The sequence below is a fragment of the Apus apus genome, chromosome 18, assembly GCF_020740795.1.
Source record: "Apus apus isolate bApuApu2 chromosome 18, bApuApu2.pri.cur, whole genome shotgun sequence".
NCBI lineage: Eukaryota > Metazoa > Chordata > Aves > Apodiformes > Apodidae > Apus > Apus apus.
Genome location: NC_067299.1, coordinates 1,471,788 through 1,499,156, shown reverse-complemented (window position 1 = coordinate 1,499,156; position 27,369 = coordinate 1,471,788). Strand labels below are relative to the sequence as shown.

The following is a 27,369-nucleotide window of genomic DNA, read 5'->3' as shown; positions in this document are numbered from 1 at the left end:
CTGGGGAAGAAGGTCAAATTGAAAAATACAATTTTAACAGAACAAAAAGCTATCCATGTTCTAAGCTTGATTCAATTCAGCTTTGACAAGGCACAGCAGTGAGACAGGGTTGAAGGGCCTCATGAAATACTGAAAGATGTAATTGTAGATGAACTAAACTGCAGGATAAATGGGGCAATATAATGATGAGGAACATTACATGTACCGAGAGATGTTTTTAAGGAGAAATGAAAGAATCTCACGTAGAAGCACTTATGTTTCCTCCAGGCAATGGATGAAGTGTTCCTGTATTCACCTTTGAATTCATTACCCACATTTGGCCAAGCTAGGAAAGGCAAGTAAAAAGGACTTTAAAACAAAAAATATTGTTGGGGTTTTTGTTGGTTTAGGTTTTGCTGTTTTTTTCTGTTTTGCCACTGGTGAGTGTTTAATCACTGAGCCCAATCAGAACAGTAGAAAAATATTTGTTAGATGCCAGCAGCATTTCCTCAATAAAAAGGGATGGTCTGTAGAGGTGCTTGCCTGCCTCACACCCATGGGAGCTGAGAGGATGGATCCTTCTGCATCCAAACTGATCCCTTGAGGACAGAGGGGAGCAGGGACCCACTCCCCTCCCCCCCACACTTAGGTATCAAATGCACATGGGGTCTGCCATCAAGAGACTTCTGTAATCTCATACTTTTCCTGATTCAGGTGCTTTCCCCTTCCAGTGCCACCTCTCTCTCCTCCCACATTTCCCATGTAAAATATGTCCAAACTCCAACTCTTAACCCTGAGAGAATATAAAAATACTTAAGCTGCCGGAAGCAGTACATCTTCCCTTCACGTGAGGGCCTCAGCTTTTTTTCCACTCAACAATCTGGATGCTGTGTTTATAAAACCAAAAGACTGTTTACACACTGTCCAAAAGTTGTTTAGCAAGAGGTTAAAGCTGCCAAATATTTTTCTGGAGTCATCTTGAGAACTACCCTCTGCTTTGCCTCCATCAGGATTAAAGGGGTTTGGACAGTTTTTGCACTTTGGACTGTAGGGAAAAACTACTGCCTTGAGATGCTGTAGCAGTAAAAAAAAGATCAATGAGCATTCTTAAGGAGAATTATCCTTTTATGCTTTTAGGGAAACAACCAATTCAAATATGGGATTGGGAGTCAAATCTCTGGGAGTGTGTTCTTGAATTTTTCCTAACAATAGCTTTGTGCCCCAGAGTCACATCCCCTCCTGGGCTCCAGCACCCAGTGTGTTAACGGGAGGGGAATATCCAACAGTGCAAAAGGGTTCAATCCATCAGTGTGGTGCTGAGGCTGAGGTCAGTCCTTGAGCAGTGAGGAAGAGGGCAAAGGGGGCTGGTCACTGCCCTGTGGCACAGGCAGATCACCAGGAAGGGGGAAACCCCACTAGCACCAGCCCTGCACTTAAGAAGAGCTTTGCTAGGATTGTATCCAGCCCTCCTGGAGGACCTGGCCACCCCGCACCATTTGTGCGGTGGGGGAGAAGAGAGGACAGGGCTACTTGGAGCCAAGAGCCACGAGTCAGTTTGACTCACACTCCTGATGCTTTCCACATGTTTCCCAGCATCCAGCTGTGACACGAAGACAAATGTTTTGGAGGGGCTGACCCCATCCATCCCTGCCAGAACCCAACTCCAAGCGCATCTGGCCTTGGGAAGAGGGGTCATCAGTCATTACGGGAGCTTATTAAGCCCGTTTTGCACGTGCCGGTGTCACTGGATTAAACACTCCAGTTATCTGCTCACTAATTTCTGTTTGGGATTAAAGCCCCCTTGGTGGAGCTAGCCTGGGGTGATGGATGTGCTGCTGGGAGCACCAAGTTGAGGTGGCTTCTGGGGACAGCGTGGGGCCACGAGGACACAAGCCAAGCTCTCTGGCCCATTTCACACCATAGGCACTGCCTTTCCAGCCATTCCTGCCCATTCCCAATTTGAATCAGTGGCTTCACAAGGTGAAAAGTTTCACATATCAGGAGCACCAGCATTCCAATCCTGACCCTCCTGCTCCTTCCCTGTATCATCTGCTGCTCCAGGACACAGGGTTCAGCACTGGTTCACCAGTTCCTGCTATTTGGCAGCCTCAGCCCCATCAAATCTCTGTGCCAAGGGCAGAGTGATGCCAGCCAGGTTCTCTTTACAAACATGCACAATCAAGTGCCAGCTCTGCTCCCAGTGCATCTAGGTTAGGGGAGGAATACAATAACCTCTATCCACTATTCAGGATTAATGGGAGGAGCTGAACTCGGGGGTTGTTTATCAGAAACAAACCAGAGCAAATCCTATTTGTGCAAAGCTGCTTAAACCCTCTTGTTTGTTCAGTCTTTTCGGTTTGCCCTGTGCAGGGGTTGATAAGGGTCAGGGAAAAGCAAGTTTCCAGCCTGGATTTGCCATCAGCCTCAGCACTGGAGGGCTGCATCTCACATTGGTTAGAAATCTGCAGCTCTCCAGGATGAAAATAACATATAAATTAGAAAATCTGGGCTCAGCTACCTGCTGCTCAACAGGGCCCAAGAGGAAAAAAAGTGCAGCTGGGAGGGGCAGGGCAACAAATAAATCCTCATAATTTCATCTCCCTTTTAGATTGTGACTGTTCATTGACCGGACATGTCCTCAGCAAGCTGTGCTGTCATTGGAGGCTTCACTGGGGATGAAGGAACTGTTCTCAAGACATCCAAAAGAGCAGAAAAATTGGGCTTGAACTCTCAGTTATAAGAGGCAAACTCCACCCACCACAGCAGCCGAGCCTCAGTTTAATTGCAAAATTAAGTTTTACCCTCTTCATTTTAATTTTGTTAAAGCTGAAAAGAATAATTTTCTATTTAAGTCATGTGGCATGTTATTCCAAGAATGAGTATGATTCCCAGCATGGATTGCACCAAGATCTGGACCTACCCAAAATCTGAAGGGATGCTATGATCCAGCGCAAGGACCTTCTCTCATCATAAAACCAAAAAGACTCTTCTTTTGAGAACAAATAAATAACTTATTTTGTGTTTGCAGATTAAATCTCTCAAGCATAGGGTAAAAGTGACCTAAATCCAAGACTTCTTGGCCACAGAGAGGCTTAAACCACAGGTTTTGTTTCCAACATGAACTAGAAAGTTGGTATGTCAATCATCATAACTATAAATTAACCTAACAAGGTACCTGCCTGGCAGTGCAGGCATAGATCTTGCTGGCAAAAGCCTTGTCCGTGCGATAAAATAAGGAATAAAAAAAACAACTTGCACAACACAATGCGCCAGCAGCAAGATTCAGCTTCATTTCATTGAAATAATCAAACATTTTGGGGTCATTTCAGCAAAACAGTCATGCGAGTCAGGCTGACCTGATCCAGCACAATATACTCAGTGCTTCCCTGGCAGAAAACAGGCCTGTGTTGAACAGGGAATTTGCTGAGAAATCCCTGGTGCTGGTGGGGTCACAGCCCTACATCCTCCCCCTGCAGCAGGGGAGCAGAGCAGCCCAGGGCTCCGAGGAACAAAGCCTGGGTTTAGATTATATCAAAAGGATTTATTTGGGCATTAAGAACCCAACACTCCCTTGATCTGGTCCCTGAGCAATCCCAGGTAAGCAGCCCTAACTTCCAGCCAAGCTGCCCAAGAATCCCCATCAGTGCAGCAGTGGGTACAGCTCAAATTTTAATCTTCCTCCTGGGATTGTCCCAATCCAACAGCTCCGTTCACCTCAAGGCAATTAATTAGCCTGCACCATACGGGTCTTTTACATAAAATACTTGCTTCCTAGAAAGAGGGGGAGGGAAAATGCAGCTTAAAACATTCCCTGGGATGCCTAAATAATCCAGCCCAGATGGAAAATGTGTTCATGAAAGGAAGATGTTAAATACAAAACAACTGTGGGGGAATACAGAAGGGCAGGAATAGAAGGAAAACAGCTGGGGCAGCACAACTCAGGACCTTCACACTGCAGACGATACCCAGTCCCGAGAAATCATAACTCTGCTCCTCTCTGTTCTATTTAATTTTTTTCAACAACACAAACAGGATTATCACAACAAAGAGATTTAGGACAAGAAAATAACATCACAAGCCATTTGATGCAGTTAAACAGAAAGGAAGAAACGCAGCTTTCTTAAGGTAAAAGAAAACGGGCCTAGAGGGAGAGGATGCAGGTGGACAGCCCTGGCCCCTTTGCAGACGGTTTAGAGCACCTCAGAAGGAAAGCACAAGCTGTGCAGATGAGCCACATGCCAAAAATGAGACCTAAAGTCTGAGGAAAATTTAGAAAGAGTGTTGAGAAGTGTGGATCTGCTTTCCCTTTACTGCAGGGCTCCTTTGGCATTGCTCAGCATGTCAGCAATAGCACTGCAGGTACAAAAGGATTGTAGGATCAGAAGAGCAACATTTTTAAATGCAGTCGCTGGACTTAATCTCAGAACAATTAAAACCAGCTGTGACCACTTGGAAAAATTAACACTGAAAGTTACCACAGAAATCAACCACCTTCATCATGCCTCCCCAGACCCAACGCAGAGGCCACCCTGCAAAGCCCACCGAGGGCAGGACCTGCCCTGCAGGGCCAGCACCCACCATGCCCACAGGGGCATTTTTAGGGCTCTGATCACCAACCAGCACAGCGTGACAGCTTCACTGCACAGCCCTTCAACAACCCACAGCTTTGCTGTCACCACCTGCCACCAGAAGGGTGAGAGCAGCCGGGATGCCAAGAAGCTCTTGTCCTGGGACAACCAATTCAGACAGTCAGTAAGTAGATTTTTTGAAGCATAACAAGCACAAATCAACCCAAACACCCCAAAAGATTCAGCAAAGAACAGACAAAGCTCATCCAAGTACCAGATGGCAGCAAATTTGGACCAAATTCAAAGGCGTCTTCCCTGCTTAGTCTTCTCAGCCCTAATCTAGATAAAAGCTCTCAGTTCTTCAGCAAAGAGCTTATTTTCCACAGTAAGAAGATGAGAGTGCTAAATCTTGGAGAGCCAGAGGAGTATTGCTATTTAGAGTAGGGGATGAGACATCCCAAGACCAAATTGTCTCAGATCTAAATGTTCCCCATCTTGCTCTGTCTTGTAAGTGGTGGCAAATCAATAGGTGAGCTGGGACAGCCTACACTCCCATCAGGGAAGAGGAACCAAAGCTCTTCAAAGTAATTTTGGGTGTTTATGGCCACAGCTCAGACCCCTGAAGTAACTTTTGCCAGTGTGTGTTCACATCTTCAGATGTTTTAGGCTCAGGTTTATAAAGACTCCCAGATGCTAGAGTAAGCCCACCCATAAGCAAATCCCTGGATGAAAGCCAAGCACAAATGTCTCTGGATCACAGGGGATGGAGTCTGGATTTCCATATGACACCTCCAGAAGGAAACCTCTGCTTGGACCCATTAGCCCAGGCTTATGTCTGGCACTGGAAAGTCAACCCAATGATGGACAACAGACACCCTAGCCTTCCCCATGCTGTTGTATGGGAATGCCCTGGCTGTAAATAGGAAGAAAAAACACACAGGAAAGGACTGCAGCTACTCCTCTCATTCAAACTTTCAGCACTGGAATAATGCAGGAGTGTTTTGAATTCCTGCATTCTGAGCACCTGGTTTTGGATCTGAGTAGTGGCACAGAGCAACGAGCACCAGCAGGGCTAACCCAGAGCACAGCACAAAGCACCCAGCTGTGCCTTTCTTCTTGGCCATCCCAAGGAGGCTTACAGACCTTGTCACCCCCACAAAATCCTTCCAAAACACAACCTCTCACTTAAAGAACACCAGTACGGGATGCAAAACTGCCACCTACAACTGCAGCAGCCTCATGCTGTCTCTTTCCCTGCTGCTGTATCGATCCTGTCCCACCCTGGGGCTCCTTCTATCTTCTCAACCATCAGGACAAAGAGGTTTTATCCTCCCCCATTTTGCAGATGAGGACTCAAAGAAAGAATCAGACTGGAGCAGAAGCATGAAGTGGCCTCTAGCAGCCAAGATCAGGGTCTCCCTCAGATCCACCCAAGCTCCTATCTTTGCCACAACAGGAGAGTTATTTATTTAAAACCTTAACCTGCAGGTTATAGTTTTAGGTACAGCTATGCTTCTTGTGCAATGCTGCCTTCTCTTTACGCCCCTGGGGCTCAGCGGGTCCCTGTGCTGGAGCTCGTCATTAAGCAAAGGGCCCTTCTCGCCCGGGCCGAGCCCCTGCCACCATCTAGCGGCGGCTCCGCGGGGCAGCCCGGCCCGGCAGCCCCGGCCCTGCTCTCGGCCTCCCGCCCACCCTGCAGACCCCTCCGGGGGCGAAGAGCCGCCCCCTCCCCAGCCGGGGACGCTCAGTTTCTCTCGGTGCCTCAGCCTCTTTGTTTGCACGAGGTCCGGACTCCTTTTTCCTGACCCACGGCCTCGCTTGGTTTCTCCTCGCTTCTAGGCTCTCTCAGGTCAACCTGCACCAGCTCTAATCTCACGCAGATTTCCTTGAAAATTTTAACTTTCAAGCTGTTTGGTCCCTCCTTGGCCAGGTTTTCAGGAGGGGGAGGCTCAAAGAGGGGCACGTTCAACTGCCCTCACTGCTCAGCCCTGCAGCAGGCCCTGAGCCCCCTCACCAGCGTCTTCTAACCCCCTTGAGCTCCCTCTGAAGGCCGGTTCTGCCCCCACGAAAGCAAAGGCACCGCTGGGGACTCCCTGAAGCCCCTTCCCCACATCCCCCCCCAGGCCCCGCCACAGGCAGCCGGGGACTCACCAGGCCGGGGGGATCCAAGCAGCTCCAGCGCCGCCGCTCACATCCAAGCACTTCTCTCTCGCAAATCACCTCACCCAAAACACCGTTTTTACAACCCGAAATACCTTCCTAGGCTGCCCCGGGGAGACAAGTCCCCGCGCAGGCCGCGGGGCCCGGCCCAGGCCGCGGCACAGGCCTCACCCCGGGCCCGCGGCTGCTCCTCCTCCTGCCGCGCGGGGAGCGCCCGCACCTGAGACCCCCGCGGCTGAGCGGGCTCAGCCCTGCCCAGCCAACACTGCGCCGAGGGGAGGATTAATTAAAACTCCTGGGTGAAAAGCCTGCCTGGGGGGTTGAGCTGTGGTGAGGCCCGCGTGGCCACAACCCCATCTACAGACCACAGAATCACGTTTCTTACCCGCTCTGCCTGCTAGAAAATGGCTATTTTGTTAATACAGGGTTCTTGGGTGAAGGCGGTACAAGGACATACTGGGTTTACTCACATTTTTCGGTCAGTTACCTTGCTGGAGTTATCTTGTATCTACATACGAAATCTTACATTGTCTGTTTCCTCAAGGTGAGAGAATCATGTTGCAAGGAGCCAACAACAGAGACAGCACCAGGAAATCTACACTTGGAAATCCGTGCTTAGGTCCTCAACTGTTATTTCAGCATATTGAAAATGCACCTTTCAAAAGGCAGAGGGAACACGCGCCCTGCAGGCAGCTTGGCGGGGCAGGACGCAGCCTCCCCGCCCGCAGCAGGACGCTCGTTCAGACGCATTTTCCAGCCAAGTTACTGCTGTCCCTAAAGGTCACAGCACTTAGCGGAGTTGCAAAAGCCCTTTATAAAGGAGAAACTGAGCCCTACAAGGACAAAACAAATGGCCCAAGGCACCTAGAGAGGCAGAGCAAGGAACCCAGGTCTCCTGAGAGCTGGCGTGGGGGAACAGGGACGCTGCGTGGCAGCAACGCCGAAGGAAGATCCAAATCCAGCCAGCCTGCACCTCCTCAGCACAGCTGCTGTTTATTTAGCTGAGTTGTTTTCAACGCAGGGTTAACAAACACCTCAAGGTCAGTCCCCAGACTACCTCAGAAAAGCTGGCACAAGCTAACAGACAAAACTGGATGCCACAAAGGAACCTTTGTGTGTGCAAACTTCCTGGGCATCTCTGAGGAGGGTATTTGTGGGGCTCAGAAATTCAAAGTTTTAAAGTCACTGAGTGACCTGGTTCACAGCAGACAAACCAGTCATGAGAATTTACCACATACATGGGTTTCTACCTTTAGATGCAGCTTTATCTTCTCGCTCTGCCAGGCTGCTCATCACTAGCAAAATTCTGATCAGAGCTGGAGGGAAAAGCAGATTTTACAACCCAAATCTCAGCAGCTGCCAGCATACTCATTCATTCAAACTTTTGAGAACAACATTCTGAAACTATTTCAAAAAGAGGGCTAAAGGAATTTGCTTGCAGAAAGAAGGTGCTGCTGCAAGAAAACAGATGCTGTTCCCCATTTTCAGCAATACTTTCATGTAATACCAAAATATTTGGCACAAAGCACCCGATTAAAGAAATGCCATCGCGGGTGGCAGATGGTCCTTCTCATCCCAATCTGTGGCAGCCTGCTAACGTTAGATGTAATCTGATTGCAAACATAGCACGTGCGTTTTTTCCAGATGAGCAAGCTTCACATAATTTTTCAATGCCCTTATTTTAGTTTGTTAACAAACATCATTGATATGAGTAAACAGCCTGATTACAGTGTTACCAAATGAACCCCTTCTGCTCACCCCACCCTTCCAGCACCTGGAAATGTCCTATTCTTTCAGCAAAACCACTTTTTTCCCCTCCTCCCACTGAACTACCTGCTTACAACACCTACTTTTAGCTGCTTATACTATCAAGAGCCAGGAGGGGGCCGTGGAAGAACCTGACTTAAGGCAATGGTACGAAATTAAAGCAGGACTTTCCCTATGCAAGAGGCTTGGGAAATATTCCAGGCAGCAGGTTGCTCACCTTTACTTTAGAACAAAATTAATTCACATATTAATTTACCAAGTACATTTTCGCCAGTGGGAACTGACCACAGACCCTCCTGTAAGTTTAGTCAAGTGTTAAGTCCATGCAGCAAGAGCTATGAAAACAGAATTTTCTTCAAGGAAGTTGCACTTCTGTAAACCCCCTTGAACAAAGCTGTGCACTTGCCAAAGAGTGGCTGCTCGAGTTATGAAAGAGAGTTTGTTTAACAGAAAACAAGTGAATACGTGTCCGACTGCCTTTCTCTTCCTCTGTGCTGGCTGAGGGACAGGATTCACTAGAGGCCAAAGACAATTTCTTTGCTAACTAAAGTAGTGAGAGACTCAAAGTTGAGACCATTTCAGACATTGCAGGACTAGCCAGGTTTCCCAGAGCTGCACCAAGGGGATTTATAAAAGCTATTCTATTAAAATAACTTTTTTTCCTACGAATTCTCAGAGTTCATCTCCTGAGTAAAAGTTACAAAACAGTATCACAGAGTTGCTTTTAAACAGTGTTCCCATTTGCCATGAGATTTGAATAGGGACCATTTGGATGCTTTGAACTCTGTTTTTCAGGGCAGGAAGACAGGCTGGCTGCCTCCTACTTGTCAAGCACACCCTGCCTAGCTTCTAACAACCTTCCAAGAGCAACACAAAGTCTGTTTTTCCAACTCTCTCAAGCAGGTGCAACTTGTTCCAGCTGCCCGGTAACTGGAGCTAGAATTTAACAAGCCACATTATCTTGATTTCAACATCCATCCCTATCCAGCCTCCAGCCATTTCCAGCCACCTGCAGGAACCCTCAAACCCGCAGTATCTGCTCTTGGATCAGCTAAGTCAGTCACTTGTGGTGAGGAGGCAGTGAAAGCCACGATCACCATCAAGGAATAGCAACAGGAGAGGCAGGTCTAGGTCACAAAATTCTGCATTTCTCATGACAGGCACCACAAACACAAAAAATATTGACATAAGGTGCTCACTGCACCACAGGTACACAAAGGGTTTGAAATTCCAATCTACTAAGCACTTTCACTACTAATTTCCTCTGCTGGTCCCTAGAGCATAGGCCATTTATGAAACCTCCACAGCAAGTGGGCAGTAGAAATAACAACAACAGAATAAACTTCATCATTTTTATTCTGCAAAGCAATATGCACATCTTACAAACACAAAATTAATCTAGGAGAAAAATGTCATTTCCAAATCAGCTATTAACCATCATGCAACAAGATAAGTGAAATGTAAGAACAAAACAAAAAAGCCATCTTAGCCCTACAATCACCTGCAGAGGGTTGAAAACCAAGGCTCAGATTTTCTATGTAATGCCAAAGAAAAATGCAAAAGAAAATGGCAGCTTTCTAAGAACAAGAAAACACGTACAAATAGAATCAAAACTGATTCAAGTCATAGTTAAAAAGAAAAAGAAAACAAAAAAGGAAAGATCAATATGATCTGAACTTTAATATTAAGTTTTTGCTCTTCTGTTTGGCTGCATTTAACTGTTGCACATCACACCTTGGAACAATCCAATATTCCTCAGTATTCCAGCACTTCAACCCGGACAGCCTTGCCTCTCTGCTGCAGTACAGGGCTGCTAAGGGACCAACTAAGGCCAAAATATACCACTCTAACATTCTGACTTTTGTGTCTGTGGGCTGCAATCCTGGTATTTCTAGGTACTTCAATACAGTGGGTGATAAACTGCAGAGAAGGCTCCTCTAATTACCAAATATATCTATAAAAAAATAAATCTGTTTTCCCCAGCAGACCAAATTCCAGTTAGAACCTTTGGAGTTTGGGTTTTTTATTGGCTGAAACAGAAAGGACAAGGCTTTGCTTTTTTAAAGGAGCTGTGTTATGTTGGGTGTTCTCTAGCTGTTTCCAGAATTTGCAACACCAATCCAGTCTGCTTCTTATTCCTGCCTCTGGTCCCCAGGTTCAAGCCACCCTCGTAGGCAACTGGCAGTGGGTGTCAGTGCAGAGGCTGGGAAGAAGCAGGCACAGCTCAGGCAGTTTCCATGAGAAGCCTCTACCTGTTTTGACTTCACTGATTCATTCCAGTGAAGCTCTATGAGCCCAAAGCAGCATCAGGAGAAAACTGGAAGCTTCATTTTATTCCTAGACTTCTAACTAGGCTATCTCTAAAGCTCTGCCTTAACCTCCCTGGAGAAAAACACTTTAGTTAATACCCCTTAAGTAACTTAAATTCTATAAAGGAAACATGTTCTGAAGAAAAGGGAGCCTGTTTTGCTTCAAAGACTCATGAACTTAACTGAAGTCCTGTCCATACAGACCAACAGGTACCATTCAACACTGTCCATAGGCAACAAATGAGGAATCTTATGCCAGCAAAACTGACTCTGAGATGTTGAGTTTCTTCTTTTGTGCAGTTTAGAGTGAAAGGAGGAGGGGAAATAGCAAATGTGTACCTATGCAGATGTGCAGGTATGCTACCCAACAAGAAAGCTGAAAGACAAGATGAAAGGTCAATTAAGGCAATCAGTGAGATTTTAAAAGAAGTGGTGGAGATGTCTGCAGGCAAAGCCTGACTCCTGACAATGCAGGACCCTCTGCAGTAAGAAGCCAGAAAGAAACAGAAGACAGAACTGGAGAGGGAGAAATGCACAGAATCCAACCTCTCATTTAAGAGTGGACACAGAGAACAGTGTGTGTTTTACTGTGTGGCTTCTTTGACCTTAATCACAGCAGCCCTAGTTCTCTCCTTGTCATGCTCCCCTGAGCAGAGCATTACATGGAAACGGGGCAAAGCTTATCCAGGAGTCATTTCCAGCTGCCCTTCAGAGATGGATGGAGAGTCCCAGAGTGAAGCTCTGTAACAGACTATGGGATTTCTTCTCCTTTCATAATTTGCACCTGCCCAAGGCTGTGCAGAGCCCCAACAGACTGTTCATACAATACATCTTTTTATTAAGTTTCACTTGCTAGAAAAAAAAAAAAAAAGTTGACAGAAAGCTGCTCTGCAGCAGAGACTCACAGTCCTGGTTTGAGGGCTGTGGATGGAAGGCCAAGTGGAAAGCTTCCCAGATGGTCTCCATGCTGACTGATTTTCTGGCATTCAGCAAGCCAAATAATAAAAAAAATAAATTAAAAAAAAAATAATCAAACTTATTTCTTTTTAATCAGAAACGTTTTTAAATGGAACTTCACTTCTTAATTTTTTTCCTATTAATAAAAGCACAAGTTTGTCCTAAATACAGCACTATTAAAATGTGAATATGTATTTCTTTAAAAAAAAAATAATCTAAAACGTTGATATCTTTTCTTGCAAGCAAGAAGCAAATGGAAGAAAGTATTAGGCCACACAAACACACATTTAATTCATGTAGTAGATTGGTGGCTTTGGAAATGCAGTATTATATCAAAGGTGCATACTGTTCAAACACACTGTACATATCATTGGGCAAAAAACAAAGTTCTGTTGGTTTGTTTTGAGACATTTGCAAAGGCATCTTAACCTGCCCAGATGCAGCTAGACAAAAATATCTTGCTCTGCCTATAAGCAGCCATATCACTAAAGATATCTACACAAACATTCTGCCAGCTCCACAGGTAAAGATGAAGGATTCGGGCCGCGCCACAGACCGGCTGCATCCTCTGACCTATCTGGAATATACCTTTATAAATATGTACAAATCAATTACAGGCACTTGAAATGTCTTTGGTTGGAATAAACCAACATTGCAAGATAATGTATTCACAGAGTGTTAAGACCCGTTCTGGGTTCAGCAGGCAATGATTACGGTTCTCAGTCATTCTCAGAAAAAGGAGAGGATGGATTATGCTTCTGACAAAGCAACCTAAACAAAAGACAAAGAAAACATTTAATTAAAAGTCAAATTCTTAATCCCATAACTGTGATATTACTTATCTCCATGCAGCTGCCATATCTGTCCTTGCTTTTTCAAAGAACCTTGAAAAGTCTTACTTGGAAAGGAAATCAAAGGAAGTCTGAAGGTGTTCTGTACTTGGAATCACCAATTAAAAAACAAACCAAAAAACTAAAAACTCAAAACAGCTTCTACACTTGATCAAAGAATATCAACATTAGCTTCCTATTTCACAATTCAATATATTCATATTTAATCCTTCAAGCAAAGTGCAGGTCTCCAGTGCAGTACTGAATAATGACTGTTTCAACAGCTTTGTCATTGTTTTAAGTCTGATTAACAATCATGAGAATTACACAGCATGTTGTATTCAGTTTTGATTCTGTTGTGATAAAAGATAAATACAACTACTCAATGTCATCTATCCAATGCTTCACACAAAATGGTGCACATAGTACCAGAGGAGCTTCATTACAGCACTTACTGAACTGCAGGAATCCACTTCTACAGCAGAGAAATCTAACTCTGAGGATCTACCAAGCATATATGTGGGTTTTGTGGCACCCATCTGGACTGCTCACAATGAAACACCCATGTCTCTTAGAAAGGGAATTACATCTTCATCTCCAGAGGGAAGAAAAACCAGTCTGCACTTTGTAAAAAAAGGAGGTTTTCTGTGTTTTCTTATCAGTGTTTTGTTATTACAGACTCACCTTTTCAGAGCAGAATTCTGTATTGCTTTGTCTCAGTTTGCTTGGTCTGCCTTTAATAACTGCATAGCAGAACATGGTAATCACCATCACAAAAAGGAAGTAACTGGTGTGCATGAGATGCAGGTTTATTAGAGAGCGATCATCCTGCACAGAGAACGAAAAGCATTTACTGACAATGCACCAAGAGCTGGCATTTCATATTAAAGCAATAATTATCAGATCACCACAGAAATTAACCTCATGAATCAACTTTCACCCCTTTGTGCAGCTGGCACAGTAATGAAAGTGATTCCTAATCATGGCACAAAGAGCCCAAATGTTCCTTGTGTTAAAAACCCACACTAGGGATTGCTTCCCATGTCCTGTCTTTTGTCCAATGATTTCAAAATATAAATGTTAGTAATTAAAAGTTCTGAGGCACATGGAGATTATAGGAAAGCCATCATGCCCCTCAGGGGTAAAGCAGGCCCAGCTCTATCACAGCACAGAACAAACCAGCACTGAATGGGACTATTTTAGGGCACAAACAAGCCCATACTCAGTTAAACAAAAGCCAAGCACTTATTCACCGTAACATACAGAAACACCATGACACTTACATCTGGAACTATAACAGTTAGCTTGGGGTTTAAAGCATGGTACACTTTTCCTATTGCTCCTTTGTAACACCAGAAAGGGTTATAATCTTGTGCATATTTGGTGTTTGAGTCCCTTGCTGTGGTGAAGATCTTGTACCAGAGTGTAGCATTGCTGTATGTTTCAGGGACACAATGGGGTGGCTGGCTGTGGAGAAGCAGAAATAATTAGCACCCCAGTTGGCATTTTCCATGTTCAGCAAGAATAATTTTTAGAACTGAGTCAAGCCCGGTCTTCTCAACAGCACCATAAACCACGGATTTATTCTGGACCTTCCAAAACAACAACAGAACCCAAAGCCTAGCCAAAAGGCTGTCCACAAACCCCCACAGGATTCCCACACAAAATCAGAACGTAGCTGTATGTTTTTCCAGTAACTCAATATCCCACAGCTTAATTAGAACAACACTGGTTTTCATAAGGCTTCCCACTGCCATGTGGATCTATCTGGTGGTTCTCCAGGGTGAACTCCTGAATAGTGTCAGGGACTCCAGGGAAGATAAAGGGAATCTGTTGTGATGAAAGTTCTGTCCCTGCTGGGGAATGGGAGCAAAGCAGCATTCAGGTTACACTGATCTCTCCACAGGGAAGAGGAGAAGCACCTTAGTGTCAGGCCTCAGCTCTCACACAAGGGATTCAAACTAAAATACAGGATATCTTTCTTAAATGTTCGTGGATTCTTTTCTTCCTCGTGAAGTTTAAATCACAGGCAGCATGTGGCAAGGCAGGTAGGGACTATAGTTCAAAATACCCACAGAAAAACCAAGTGCTGCTAAAAGAAAGGCTTTTACTGTGGGGGAAGGAGGGCAGGTACACAACTTGCACAGGCAAGTCAGGTTCAGGGGCAAGTGACCACCTCAGAGAACCAGCTGAGGAATTAAACACCCAGTAACCAGCCCATGTAGGAGTGTTTAAGGTGCACTTACACTGTGACAGGGAACACATTGCTGGCTGCTGTCACTGTCATGCAGGTTGTGAACACGACCTGCTCGCAGTGGCCGTGCAGAACGCAGTCATCCGAGTTCCAGGCAGCTGGCAGGGTGAATGTAATATTTATCTCCTCATGGGATTCTCTGCCTTTGAGAAAGAGAGAAAGAAAGCTGGCTCTTGTTCACAAAAAGTATCTGAGCAACAATCTCTAGGATAAGAACAACACACAAATTGCTAAGGCAGCAGCAGCCACCCCCCTGAACCTGTACCTTTGAAGTCATCCAGGATCTTCACTATCAACAAAGAAAGTTATAAAACCAAACTAAATCAAGCTACAAAAACCCCAGCTTCTGGTCTATCTAATCTCTCCTGCCCCCAAAAGTGGGGGGTCATGAGGCTCCTTTCAGAAATCAAAAACTCCCTATTTGTAAATGAATTCATGCATGGTCAGAGAACTTTATTAGAAAGTACAATCACAGATCTGCAGCGTTTCTTCCTCCCAGAGACTTTGTTCCACACTTCCTTTTTCTGACACTTACTTTTCAAATTGCAGATATTGGTGGAGACAAAAAGCTGCCAGTAGATATTGAACTGCAGGTTAAGTAGTGCAAATATATTAATGCTGAAAATAAATCCAGGCTACTGGAAATGGAACTGGCATTTGAGAGCTCTTAAAGCAGTAACAAAATAACAACATAAAATCCAGCAATACAGATTCAAAGCTATGGCAAATGCCTCTGGGGTTCAAGACACCTTCAGGCATTATTACAAAATGCAACCCTGGCTAAAAGCTAAAATTCAGTGAGGTTTTATTATCCATTTCTACTACTAATTCTCTACAACCTCCTGTCAAAAGTTACTGGCAAGGCAGCCACATGACAGAAAAGTCTCTTCGCACCACAGAAATTGTAACCATCAAATTGGTTGCTGTTTGTTATACTGAAGCTTATTAATGTATGCATTTTAGATAAACTTTGTTTTAGACAACATGCTACTTATCTCTGATGTATCTCCATTAACACCTTCAAAATGTGAGTTAAGGACATGAAGATGTATCAAGATAGCACTGAAGACAGTCACTGTAGAAGCTTTCGTTTGGAATTTTGTTGGCTTAAGAATTTCCTTGCATTGCCATTAGGTTAATTATTTAAAACTGCAAAGTCTGATCTTGGTAAACCTGTAGGCTCATTCTGAATGCAAGAAGTTTTCCAGCAAACAAGTGAAGGGCTCCATATAGGAACATACTCAAAGACAAACCTGGAAACACATGTATGTTCTAAGCAGAAGATTATCTCACCAATAATATGCTGGCAAGTTTTTATTTGACTATATACTTATCACTCAAATTTATAAAGGTCAAGTCTTGCATACCTGAGAGTCCAATTTGGTGGCCAAAAATTGTGGAACTTAAATGTGTGACATTGCGGGAATACCCGCCAAACGGTCGGAGCGGGTCCAGCGTCAAGGTGATGGTAACAGAGATGTTTATTGGACCAGAGTCCTCCAGAGTCTGTGGAGACTGGGTGGAAGATCTTGCCTGTCCACTAGTCACGGTGCTTTCTGGAGTCGTGGTGTCATTGATGAGATGCTTTAAGGTTTCATTCTCAGATATACAGAAGTCCAAATCATTGAACCGCAGGAGGAAGGTGTTCCAGTCCTGAAAACAAAGGTGAAGCTTTCAACCAGGTTAACAAGTTAACCCTTGGCTGCCACTTCCCTAGAGCCATGCAGACCTTGACACCTACCATCCCACCTGCAGTTCTGGGACATTGCACTGAAGTCAGATGGCTCACAAAGCAAGGACAAATACCACCACAGCTGTCTGAACAACGGGCAAGCTGTGCACACTCAGATGGGTTCAATCCCCACCTTTAATGTCCTCCTGTGACCCACACAAGGGACACACTGCCGTGGTCCATCCAGAACATCCTCCTGTAACCTCCACAGGGAACACACTGCCTTGGTATGTTCTCCCCACCTCAGGGGATGAGAGGTTTCTCCCAAGGGTTCCCTCATTACAGAACAGTACTACTGGATAAGGCTCCTTGCCATAGTAGGGAAGACCCAGGTCAGATGATTTGGCCTCATCCTCCAACTAAAACCAGACTACTCCAACACTCACACCAATAGCCTCTTTCCTCATTGAATTGGAGGCAAATATAAATGCAGACAGCATTCCATCAGACTGCACACTCCCATGAGAGGGTTCTTGGGGAAGAAAAAAAACAACAACCAAGCTTGCTTGCTTTGGACATGTTTTTCAAATTAGTGTTCTCACTGTTTATTTAGGTCAGGAACTTTTAGTACCTACCTCTGTCATTTCTGGTGACTTGATCTCCTTGATTTTGAAGAAATAGCCCAGTGTCAGAAAAGCTATTGCCATAGCACTCACACTGATCATAAAGACCACCAGGGGAGGTCGACTGCTGATGTAAACCTTCAGGTTCTCCAACAAGTTTATGTTGAACATTATTCTGATTGTTCACCTGAAAGCAAAGAGAACACAGAGCAGGCAGTGAGACCTGTCAGGAGAGCCTGAAACCTTAAAGATCCCCTCTCCTCTGTTCCTAGCCCCCAACGGCCAGACCTTCAAAAGAGGTTCAGAGAAGCAGCCTACATGATTTCAGGCTTCTGCATCAAGAATCCTGCACACAGAAACACTGAGCAACTGCCCTAGGGTGGAGGCTGGGAGACTCTTATTCTTGGATTCTTGCAGAGAACTTTCCCTACAGTCTGTAAACAAAGAGAGGACCTTACACATGCTGAGAAAATGTATGAAATCATTCATTTCTGTCCAAAAGATCCTATTTTGTCTGATTCCCTTTCTGAATTTTCTTTATTTGCAGAGCAAAAAGACCCAAACCAAGCTTACTGCTTCAGCTTCTCCAGCTCCACTCCCAAGGAAAAAGCAACCAGCTCAGTGTTAAGGGCCAGCCTTGCAGCATCTACTGCACAAGCTCTGAAAAGAAGGAACTTCAAGCAAACCTCTTATCTTTGTCTTGCCTGCAATCCTGGTTGAAAAGGCTTTTAACCCGAACTAGACTAGAAGGGCAGTAATTGTTCGTAGGGATGCCCAAAATTCATAGGAAATGGCAAACTCCAGGACTAGCATCTGAAGAATTCAGTGCTGCAATGGTTAATGTTTGAGCATTCATACAGATCTGATAACATTTAACTAAATCAAGGACTCTGCTCCCTGCAGGTCTGGGTGATTTGCATCTAGAAGCACTCATCTTTTAAAATCCAGATGTAGCAGGGCTGAAAAGTGGTAGGTCTGAGGATGAGTGGGACAGGTTTTGAGGACAAGAACAAGAGAGAGAGTGATCTCTGATCTGATCTATTGCTTTAAAAGAAGGGAAGAGAAGTGAAAGGACAAGCTCTCAGACAAAGACTTTTTCAGATCCCACAATGCACAATGATCACAACTTCCTTGTGTGTATCCGAGATTTTACTGGCAGAAATGCTTCTGTTATCTTTAACAGGAATATTGACAAGATCTGCAAAACTGCTGCACAGAAAGGAAAATGCAACTCACTGAGGAGAGACCCGAGATCCCCTGGCAATGCCAGAACAGGGAGCTGTGTGTGCTGACTCTCCCCATCCCCACACACCTACCTGCTTACCTCGGTGAAATCTGCTGGAACAGGGCTCACTCCAGAGCACAAGATCATGTCCTGGGTTTGCTATTTTGCACCATCAACCCATTTCCATCCACTCTGCAAACACCAGGAAAGCTGGCAACGACTGATCAGTGAGAACGACTGGGTGACAAACACCTCTACAAAAACCCAGTGTGTCCAAGAACAAAAAGCACAGAGCAGAGAAAGGGTGAAGGAGAACAGAGGAAAGAAAAGGTGATGATAAATGTGCACCTCACCAGAACTTCTGTCTTTGTCCAAGACCAGCTTTGGACCCCACAGGCCACTGAAGGTGTCAGGAGAAGGCAGGAGTGAGAGGGAAAAATCATACTGGTACAATCCCTGGGTATGTTCTGTTTCCTATCCTGTCACTGGCACCAAATTCCTTAAATGAGCCCTAGTTAAAAACCCCAAACGCTCCATCTAGAAACGCTGGAGACACATGTTGAGATGGAAAGAGATCAAAAGATAAACCAAAAGCAGAGTTGTAGCCCATGTTCCCTTCTGAATTTCCTCTTGAAAATAACAACACAGATGCAGGCTTTATTACAGCATTTAATCACAGCTGAATGTCATCCCAGCATATACCATACTCTAATCCTTTTCTAAAGGGGTTTCCAACAGCTCCATTAGCATGTTTGTTTACCACAGGGTCTAACATCAGCCATAAAACTGGGTGTGCTGAAAAGCATACATAGAAACCCACTTGGGCTAATATTTTTATGTAAGAGATCACCAGCTTTTAAGTGCTGGTTGCTTAATATGCTCCCATAACTCAATGGCTTTGAAAGCAATTAGAAAATGCTATAAGCTGCAATTTCCAAAGCATAATATGCCTTTTGAGCATTTGGGAGAGAAATGGGAACAACTGTGGATTTCAATAGTAGAGCTGACAGGAAAATAGCAATTGGACATGGTTAGTGCCAACCAGAGGAAGAGGAATGTTTCCACGCTGCTGCCTGAAGAACTGCTGTTTTTTTTAAGAAATAAAGTGCTTAAATACCATGAAGTATCAAAGAAGTTGTGAAACAGATCAGTTTATTCCCACTAGATTTTAGGGGTTCAGTTAATGGTCCACACACTTAGCTCCTCCTTTCTGTTATGACCTGCTAGAAATACAACACAAACACTGTTCCTCTCCCAGCTCTCGCCGTAACTAACAACTTCCTCTGTGTAAATGAGTAACCTCAAGAATACACTTTAAACTTTTATTTCTTTTTCACATAGTTAAAAAAAAGAAACCAAATGCTATTACCTCCTGGCAGGTCAGGAAAGCAAGATCAGATTTCACTTTTTAGCCAAATAAATAATGTAGAAAGCAGCTCTAATAACTGCTGCCTGCCCTTCTGCTCTCTGCCTGAGCCTTTCCCTACCTGTGCAATAAAATCCTCCCCAGTCAGTCCAGCAAGGAGCTCAAGCACAATGGGAAGAATGGGAACTGCCAGCCTGGAACACTGGCCACCAGCTCCAAGGTAATTGCTTGGAATTGAGGTGGGGAAGTCAGGACAAAATGCCACATTCAGGCTGAGCTCCAGCTGAAGGAGACAGCCCAGGAGCTCTGGGGAGATGCTGTGCTCCTACATCAGGCACCACAACCCCTGCACATTCTGCTGTACAGTTAAATAAGATACAAATGGTAAAGGATGGAAATACAGAACAGCTAACGAGACAGAGCTCCAGCAACCACAGAACTGGGCAACAATCTAAGAAGTGAGAGAACTTACTCTACAGTTCAGGGGAGTTTTCCTCCACCACAGCCAGGAGCAAATACAGTAACCTCAGAGAAGCAAATTTTACATTCCTCCTTATTTGTACATGAAGGACTGTAGAAAAGGTAACTTTCTAAACAGGCCTCTGAGTTTTTGAAGAATAAATTACAAATAAGGAAAATCTTGAAGTCTATTGCAAAGACTAAAAAGTCAATTAAATGAACCATGTAAGTATTACAATCCCATTTCAGGGCTTAGCAGCAAACGAGCTGAATTCCTAACAACAATTTAAATGCATGCTCTACTAAAGCAGGTATTCAAAGTAAAGCTGCAGTTGCAAAAAGGAAAAAAAAAACAAAGCCACCAAAAATATTTATTTTAAAGAGATCAAAGTAAATTTCTGACAATTTTTACATGTATCTTGCCATAATGTTGACTACCATCTTTCTACCAGGAACCTTAAAATAATGTAATTTCCTTACAAACATCTCCCTTTCTTCTTGTGCATGGAAGATAGTCACAGGTTAGAGGAAAAAAAAAATGTGTGTGTTAAATTAAAAAAAAACAAAACAAAATACACTGAAATACCTCAAGGACTAAAACTGTGGGTGGAGGAGAAGGGCAGCAGGCCAGCACTGACCCATCCCAACAACACTCCAGTAAGATCTCACACGTTTCTTAAGCCTGCACATCAGAGCATTTAATCTCAACTGTGCAGTTCAGTTGATTTATAAATCAATTATGTTTTCAAAGATGCCCCATCAGCAGCAGGACAATGGGGGTTAGGAAATGGGTCACATTGGGGTTAACCACTTGCAATGAAAATAATGTTGCATTCCAGAAAAACACCCATGAACACCAACCAACTGAACAGTGATTTTCCTAGCAAACCACCCATAAATAACAGGCAAACAAAGAAATGGTGCTGATCTCAAACTAAAGTGCCTCTCAATTAAGAACAGTAAACAGTAGCAGGCACTAAAAATATCTTTAATTTTGTTATCTTCTCTTCAAACCAGCCTTGATGTCTAACACCTAGAACCCCAACACAGGAAAGCAAAACAGATCACACTTGTGTTCACTGTGAAGTTGTTACAGTTCAGAATATTCAAAACTATCTCTGAAAGCTTTATTATGACTAATTAATACCTATATCTCTAATCTAATATCACCTATCAGCCCACTAAACAGAACTGGCAAAAGTAACCTCAGCTGATGCCACAACTGCCGAGAAGGCTCTGCTGGTTCTCAGAGCAGCAGCAATTATGTCCCTCTCCTTTCTTTTAAGAGAAAAAAGATTAAAATTAAAACTAAACAGAAGTTTCTAAACTCACCAGAAGCTGCCCTTCCACGCCCTGTCAACAGCTGTTACAGGCAGTTTCTTTTAGGAATTGAGGGAGGCCAATCAACAAGCTTGTTCTTTACATCTTTGTTAGAACTGCATGACATAATATTTACACTACAAAAGATGCAGCTGGGAGAAAAAGGTTTCCTATTAATTTGATAGGAAGATTGACTTTACCACACCAATATCTACAGAAACAAAGGAGGTGTCACTATCTGCAGCTGTTTCAGTTCTTTTTAGGAAGCACATCAAGACCCTGTGGGAGGAAACCTTAGAGCCTAAAGCTCCTGTCAGCAGAAGGGCAGGCAGGGCTGACTGAGAGGAAGGAGGGCAGGGGAATCCTCCAGAGCAGAGCACTTCTTCCCTCCAGCTGATCCTCTTCCCCTTCTCCTGTCCTTCAGCGTTTAAAACCAAACAAAATCAAACCCAAAGTAAAGAGACTGATAGTAAACACCATCAGGTTTCTTCACAAAGCAGGGGAAGAGAAGCAGCTGGGACTCGTGGGAGAAGCAAGCTGCTGAAAACATCACCCAGGACCCTGCAAACCAGATGCAGATGCAGCCAGGAGATCAGCAGCCAGATGTGCACAAACATCTGGACTGCCCCGAGACTGCACCAGGAGGAAGGACCCAAGTAGGAGATAACAGGGAACTGGCTCAAGCCAGGCTGAGGTTCACCACAGTTTTATGAGCTATTTTATCCTATAAACGTGTCTGCTGATTAAAAAACCCACAACAAACCATTTTCTCAGAGTCTGGAAGCAGAAAACATGGCAGGAAAATGGCCTGGTCCTTTGCACGTGGGAAGAGCAGGGAGAGGAGACACTGCACAGCACAGAGCCAGAAGTCACCTCTGGAAAGGAGGTTCTTTCTGTGCTCTCCTGGTAACACAGACAGTTATCCAGGAGAGCCTGGGGACTTGCAAGGACAGATGAAAGCAAAATGCTTCATACTTGCATGAAGTGTTTCTTTGCACCTCTCAAAACACCTTTCAACACATAAACAAGCATTTCAACATCCCCCAGTGCCACATAAACAGCACTTAATTCTACCCATAAAACAAAGCAAAGAAGGGAAATAATCCCAGACTGGTTTGGGTTGGAAGGGACCTGTAAGATCACCCGGATCCAACCCCCCACGGGCAGGGACACCTCCCACCAGCCCAGGCTGCTCCAAGCCCCATCCAACCTGCCCTTGGTCAGTTGTACTAAACGTTATGGCTCAACCAACACTGAACTTCCAACACCCAAGTTCCTGACTATAACCCTTGTGAAAGGCAGAAAACTTACAATAAAATAGATGAGTTAGAAGATAAACAGGAAGGTGGTGGGTCAGACATTACTCAGTCTGTTTACAGGAAGTTTCCAGCTCTTTAACAGCCCCTCCCCACAAATCCACGTGGTAGCTCCAAATGTCTGTGGTGGATTTCACACCAGCACCTGGACAGTGAATCAGCTGATATCCTGGGACAGCAAAGGTCATTTTCATTTGCCATTTAAAGAAAAACTTATGCAAAACCAGACAAATTCAAAAAAGTTCCAAGTTTTTCGCTGGTTCAAAGAACCCCAAATCCTGACTTCTGTTAAAAGACACCATGTAAAACACAGCCTGCTGTAAGTAAAAGCAAATATAACCTCTGGGTGAAAACAATCTGCTGCCAACCCTGAGCAAGGCAGCCTGCTCCCCTGGCCAAGTGAGCCTGTGCCATGGGAAAGAGGGCACCTCCACATGCAAGAGCTCTGGCGTGGGCATTTTTAAAACCTCCCAACTTTCACAAGCCAAGGTCACCACTTACAGTGTCACTTCTCACAATCTAAACCATAGGGACTTCAGAGAAACACCACCTTAGACTCAAGGACATTGAAGCTGGATTAGAAACCACTATTCTGGTTACAGCTGCTTAGCATGAGAACCTGGGAGAGGAAGGAGAAAGTACAATGATCCAATTTTATAGGGTCTGTCGAAATTCCATGAGAAACCAAATTCTGTGTCCACTGTGCTGAGAGCAGCCAGGGGCAGCTCCTAGAAAGGCTGCAGTCAAGACGTACAAAAGGTCTCAGTAAGTTTAATAATCAGAAAGAAACTGGTTCAGTGACCAATTCCAGAAGGTTAATCGTTGACTTTGTTAAGGGTACCCATTATGGGATGTGTGAGAACTCAGCAGTGCAGGAACAGAAAGAGGCAGAAAAGGCCGTAGTGATGGTTTGTTATGGAGCAGCAGGGACACAGACACAGCCTGAAGCACCAGCAGAAAAAGAAGGACCAGCTGAGGAAATGGCAGCTTGAGAGGAAGTGGCAAAATCAGAGCTCTGGAGGTAAAATGAAAGTACCACTGGCTGTGGGAGGGAAGCAGGGGAACAGCCAGTGGAGAAGAAAATACAAACAGCAGCAAAACCTGCTGAAATAGGGAGTGAAGCAACAGCTGGAACATCAAGGCCAGGCAGTGCCGGGGCCATGTCTGTACTTCAAACCCCCTGCTCAAAAGAAACAGGACTTCAATTTGCTGAGCTCTAACTCACGAGGGTCAGTACAGTCTCCACCTCACAGACACCACTGCAAGCCCTTGTCTTTCAAGTGGGAAAGAAGAATCCTATTCCACCGGCCCTGGGCTGCTCCTCACGGCACAAGGGGCCACCAAGGTCTCAATCCCCTTGGATGGGACTCGCCCACTCTCGGGTCAAAGAGCACTCGGCACCACGCGGTGCTGGGGCTGCCCGGAGAGCTGCCCTGTCCCGGGACACCTGCCGACCAGAGCCTGGACTGCAGCCACCTCCCTCCCGGGACCGCAGGAGGGGCAGGGAGATGGAGCAGCAGCTGCCCAGATGGATCCAGAACCATTTTGTATGTCCAGCCCAGGAGGAGTTCGGGGTTCCCTACAGCTCAACCGCTTATAACCACACGCTAATGATCCACCACAACAGACAGGCCCAGCCTTGACAGGCTGTCACCTCACCACAGGCTGTCACCTCACCACAGGCTGTCACCTCACCACAGGCTTCCAGCTGCCAAACGTATCAGGAGCTCAGTGAGGATGTGGAAAAGACTCCTTAACGAATTACTAGGCAGACTCGGGGTTTGTCTCACAGGGCAAATTCACCCGGGGAAGTTGTAGCACTCGAGCTCATCAGGCACAGGAGTTTGCCCCAGGGGACAAGCCCTGAAGAAGCAGACAGAGGGGAAGGGGCAACAAGCCCAGCTGAGCTGTGATCTGCTCGCTCTGCCCGGCAGAGGCGCTTCCCGGGGTGTCCCTGTCCCTGCTGCTGACACCGGCCCGGGGCCGGGAGGGCCCCGCAGCGCGTTCCGGGCACGATGCCCCGGACGTGCCGTTATTTATAACATCGCAACAGCTTTAGACTGAAGTGAAAGAAGTAAAAGATGATAAAACAAGGATCGGTGAGGAACAGGAAAAAAAAAAACAACCCACCAGAGAAGGAATCCCCAGCCAGAACCTGTTCTGAAGCATTAATACCCTCAGTGCCACCAGAATCCCTCCGGCTGCTTCTCCCCCTGCGCTGCCTCCCGCGCCAGCCCCAGCTCGGAGCCTCTTTTTTAAAGAAACAAAACCCGGTGAAGACCCCGATGAGCCCCGGGGGAGCTGCAGCGGCCCGGCCAGAAACCCGGCGATCTGGAACCAGCTCCCTGGAGACACAGCCCTGGGGGTCGGGCAGGGCCGTGCCCGGACCCCCCCCCCCCCCCCCCCCCCCCGCCGGTCCGGCCGCCGCTCCCCCCGTCACAGCAGCGGCCCCGGAGCCGCCCCCGCCCCGCGGGCAGGGCCCCCCGGGGCTCCCCGCAGCCTCCGCGGGCTGGGGACGGCCGGGATCCCGGCACACGAAGGCCGCGGGTCCCCTCAGGCGCAGCCACCCCCGCTCTCCCTCTTACCGGCGCCCGAGGCGGGGGAAGAGCCGCCGGGCCGGGCAGGGGCAGGCCCGGAGGCAGCGGCGGAGCTCAGAGGCGGCGGGGCTGCCGTGCGGGCGGGCTCTGCACCATCCTCCTGCCCTGCCGGGGCGACGGGCACGGGCGGGTGCAGGGGAGGGTGCAGGGGAGGCCGCTGCCGGGGCCGCTGCCGGGGCCGCTCCCCGGACACCCGGGCACCCGCCTCCTCCGCCGCCTCCCGCCGCTTCCGGGGACGCAGCCGTGACCTCTCACCCCCCCGGCTGCGCGGACGGTGGCGCGGGGGGGACAAACTGCTGCGGAGCCGGCGACGCGCGGCCATGCAACCCCCCGGGATGGATCCCGCCGGTCCCGGGGCCAGCGGAGCCGGGAAATAACACTGTCATGAGAATGAAGTCCCAAAGGGGGGAACGTGGGGGCCTGCACCCGGGGACGGCCAAGGCCGGGCAGGAGCACTGCGGCTGGAAGGGACTTCGGAGCGTCGAGTCCAACCATCCCCCCATCCCCTGCCGCTGTAACCGGTAACCGGGCTCTGCCAGCCCCGCGCCTGGCGCTACCCAGCCCCGTGCGGAAACAGACTGGCGTGAATCCCAGGGAAGGGGCTGGATGGGATGCAGGGGCTGGAGGGGATGCAGGGGCTGGAGGGGATGCAGGGGCTGGAGGGGATGGAGGGGCTGGAGGGGATGGAGGGGATGCAGGGGATGGACGGGATGGAGGGGATGCAGGGGATGCAGGGGATGGGATGGGATGCAGGGGATGGGATGGGATGCAGGGGATGGGATGGCATGCAGGGGATGGGATGGCATGCAGGGGATGGGATGGCATGCAGGGGATGGGATGGCATGCAGGGGATGGGATGGCATGCAGGGGATGGAGGGGATGCAGGGGCTGGGATGGGATGCAGGGGATGGGATGGGATGCAGGGGATGCAGGGGATGGGATGGCATGCAGGGGATGCAGGGGATGGGATGGCATGCAGGGGATGGGATGGCATGCAGGGGATGCAGGGGATGGATGGGATGCAGGGGATGGATGGATGGGATGCAGGGGATGGCTCAGCCTGGAGCTGGGATGATGGCTCAGGGGGATCTTATCCACCTGTACACAAATACCTGAGGGTGCAAAGATGACAGAGCCAGGCTCTTCTGTGGAGCATCCAGGACACCTGGCAACGGGCCATGATCCAAGGGGGAGGAACAGCACTCCAGTTATCATCCTGCTGCTTTAGCCAGTTTCTCCAGTGTAACTGCTGGTCCTGCCTGCAACTCCCTGCACCATCCAGAGCCAGGGTCTCCACCCTGCCCAGTGAGCCCTGACTGCAGCAGCAGCAGCTGGACAAGCTGGAAGGAAAGTGCCTGTAAGTATCTGCAATAGCTGTGGTACCTGGGACAGGTAAAACTGCACCATTTCCTGAAGCTCACGAGGCCAGAAATGACCCCATCTTCAATAATGTCTAAGGACAGTAGTTAATTACTCCCCTCAGCTAACGAGTGACCCTTCTTAACCAGGAGGCAGGAGGGCCTGTGCACACTGGGAGAGCCTCTTGGGCAATTCAACCACATCACACACAGCAGTTGTGCACCTCTCCAGCTACAGGAGGGTGGCTGTGGGTAAAGCAAAAGGACACATCGACCTCCTGGACACTCAGATGAAGCACCAACTGTTCTATCCTGTGTTGCAGCCACCACAGCACAGGAGCCTCCAAGGTTCAGGTCCTTCTCAGAGGGAACGTTGCTGCTTCTCCCCCCAGCCCTTTCAACCCCTTATTCCACATTCAAGATGCTGGTGTTTGTGCAGCAGGTGCTGCAGCTCTGCCTCCCCCCCCTCAGCACCACGTGCCCAGCCAGGAGAACCAACACCAGAGAGTTTGTCAACACTGCTGGTAACTGGGGAGAAGAATCAAATGAAACCAGAGAAGTTGGACTGTTTAATTAACCAGTACTTCCTGTAAAATAGGTTCCTTGGCA

At 46.9% G+C, this 27,369-nt stretch overlaps 2 protein-coding genes across 2 annotated transcripts in view; both read right to left on the bottom strand.

Annotated features, from left to right (window-relative positions):
* KCTD7 (potassium channel tetramerization domain containing 7) overlaps positions 1-27,369 on the bottom strand; it is a 133,072-nt gene that overhangs the window by 73,779 nt on the left and 31,924 nt on the right. The window lies entirely within an intron of this gene.
* On the bottom strand, positions 9,813-25,658 carry TMEM248 (transmembrane protein 248). Its single transcript, XM_051636032.1, has 7 exons — positions 25,391-25,658; positions 17,132-17,306; positions 16,192-16,477; positions 14,817-14,967; positions 13,854-14,037; positions 13,255-13,398; positions 9,813-12,511 (listed from the first exon to the last, which is right to left on the bottom strand). The coding sequence occupies exons 2-7, from the start codon at positions 17,288-17,290 to the stop codon at positions 12,491-12,493; spliced, it is 945 nt and encodes a 314-aa protein (XP_051491992.1). The 5' UTR covers positions 17,291-17,306; positions 25,391-25,658; the 3' UTR covers positions 9,813-12,490.

Excerpts from the sequence above, each read along its gene's own strand:
- TMEM248 (XM_051636032.1), bottom strand. The coding sequence starts at position 17,290 with ATGTTCAACATAAACTTGTTGGAGAACCTGAAGGTTTACATCAGCAGT. Across the intron at positions 16,478-17,131 it reads AGTCACCAGAAATGACAGAG|GACTGGAACACCTTCCTCCT; the intron begins GTAGGTACTAAA and ends CTTTGTTTTCAG. Across the intron at positions 13,399-13,853 it reads TAACTGTTATAGTTCCAGAT|GATGATCGCTCTCTAATAAA; the intron begins GTAAGTGTCATG and ends TTCTCTGTGCAG.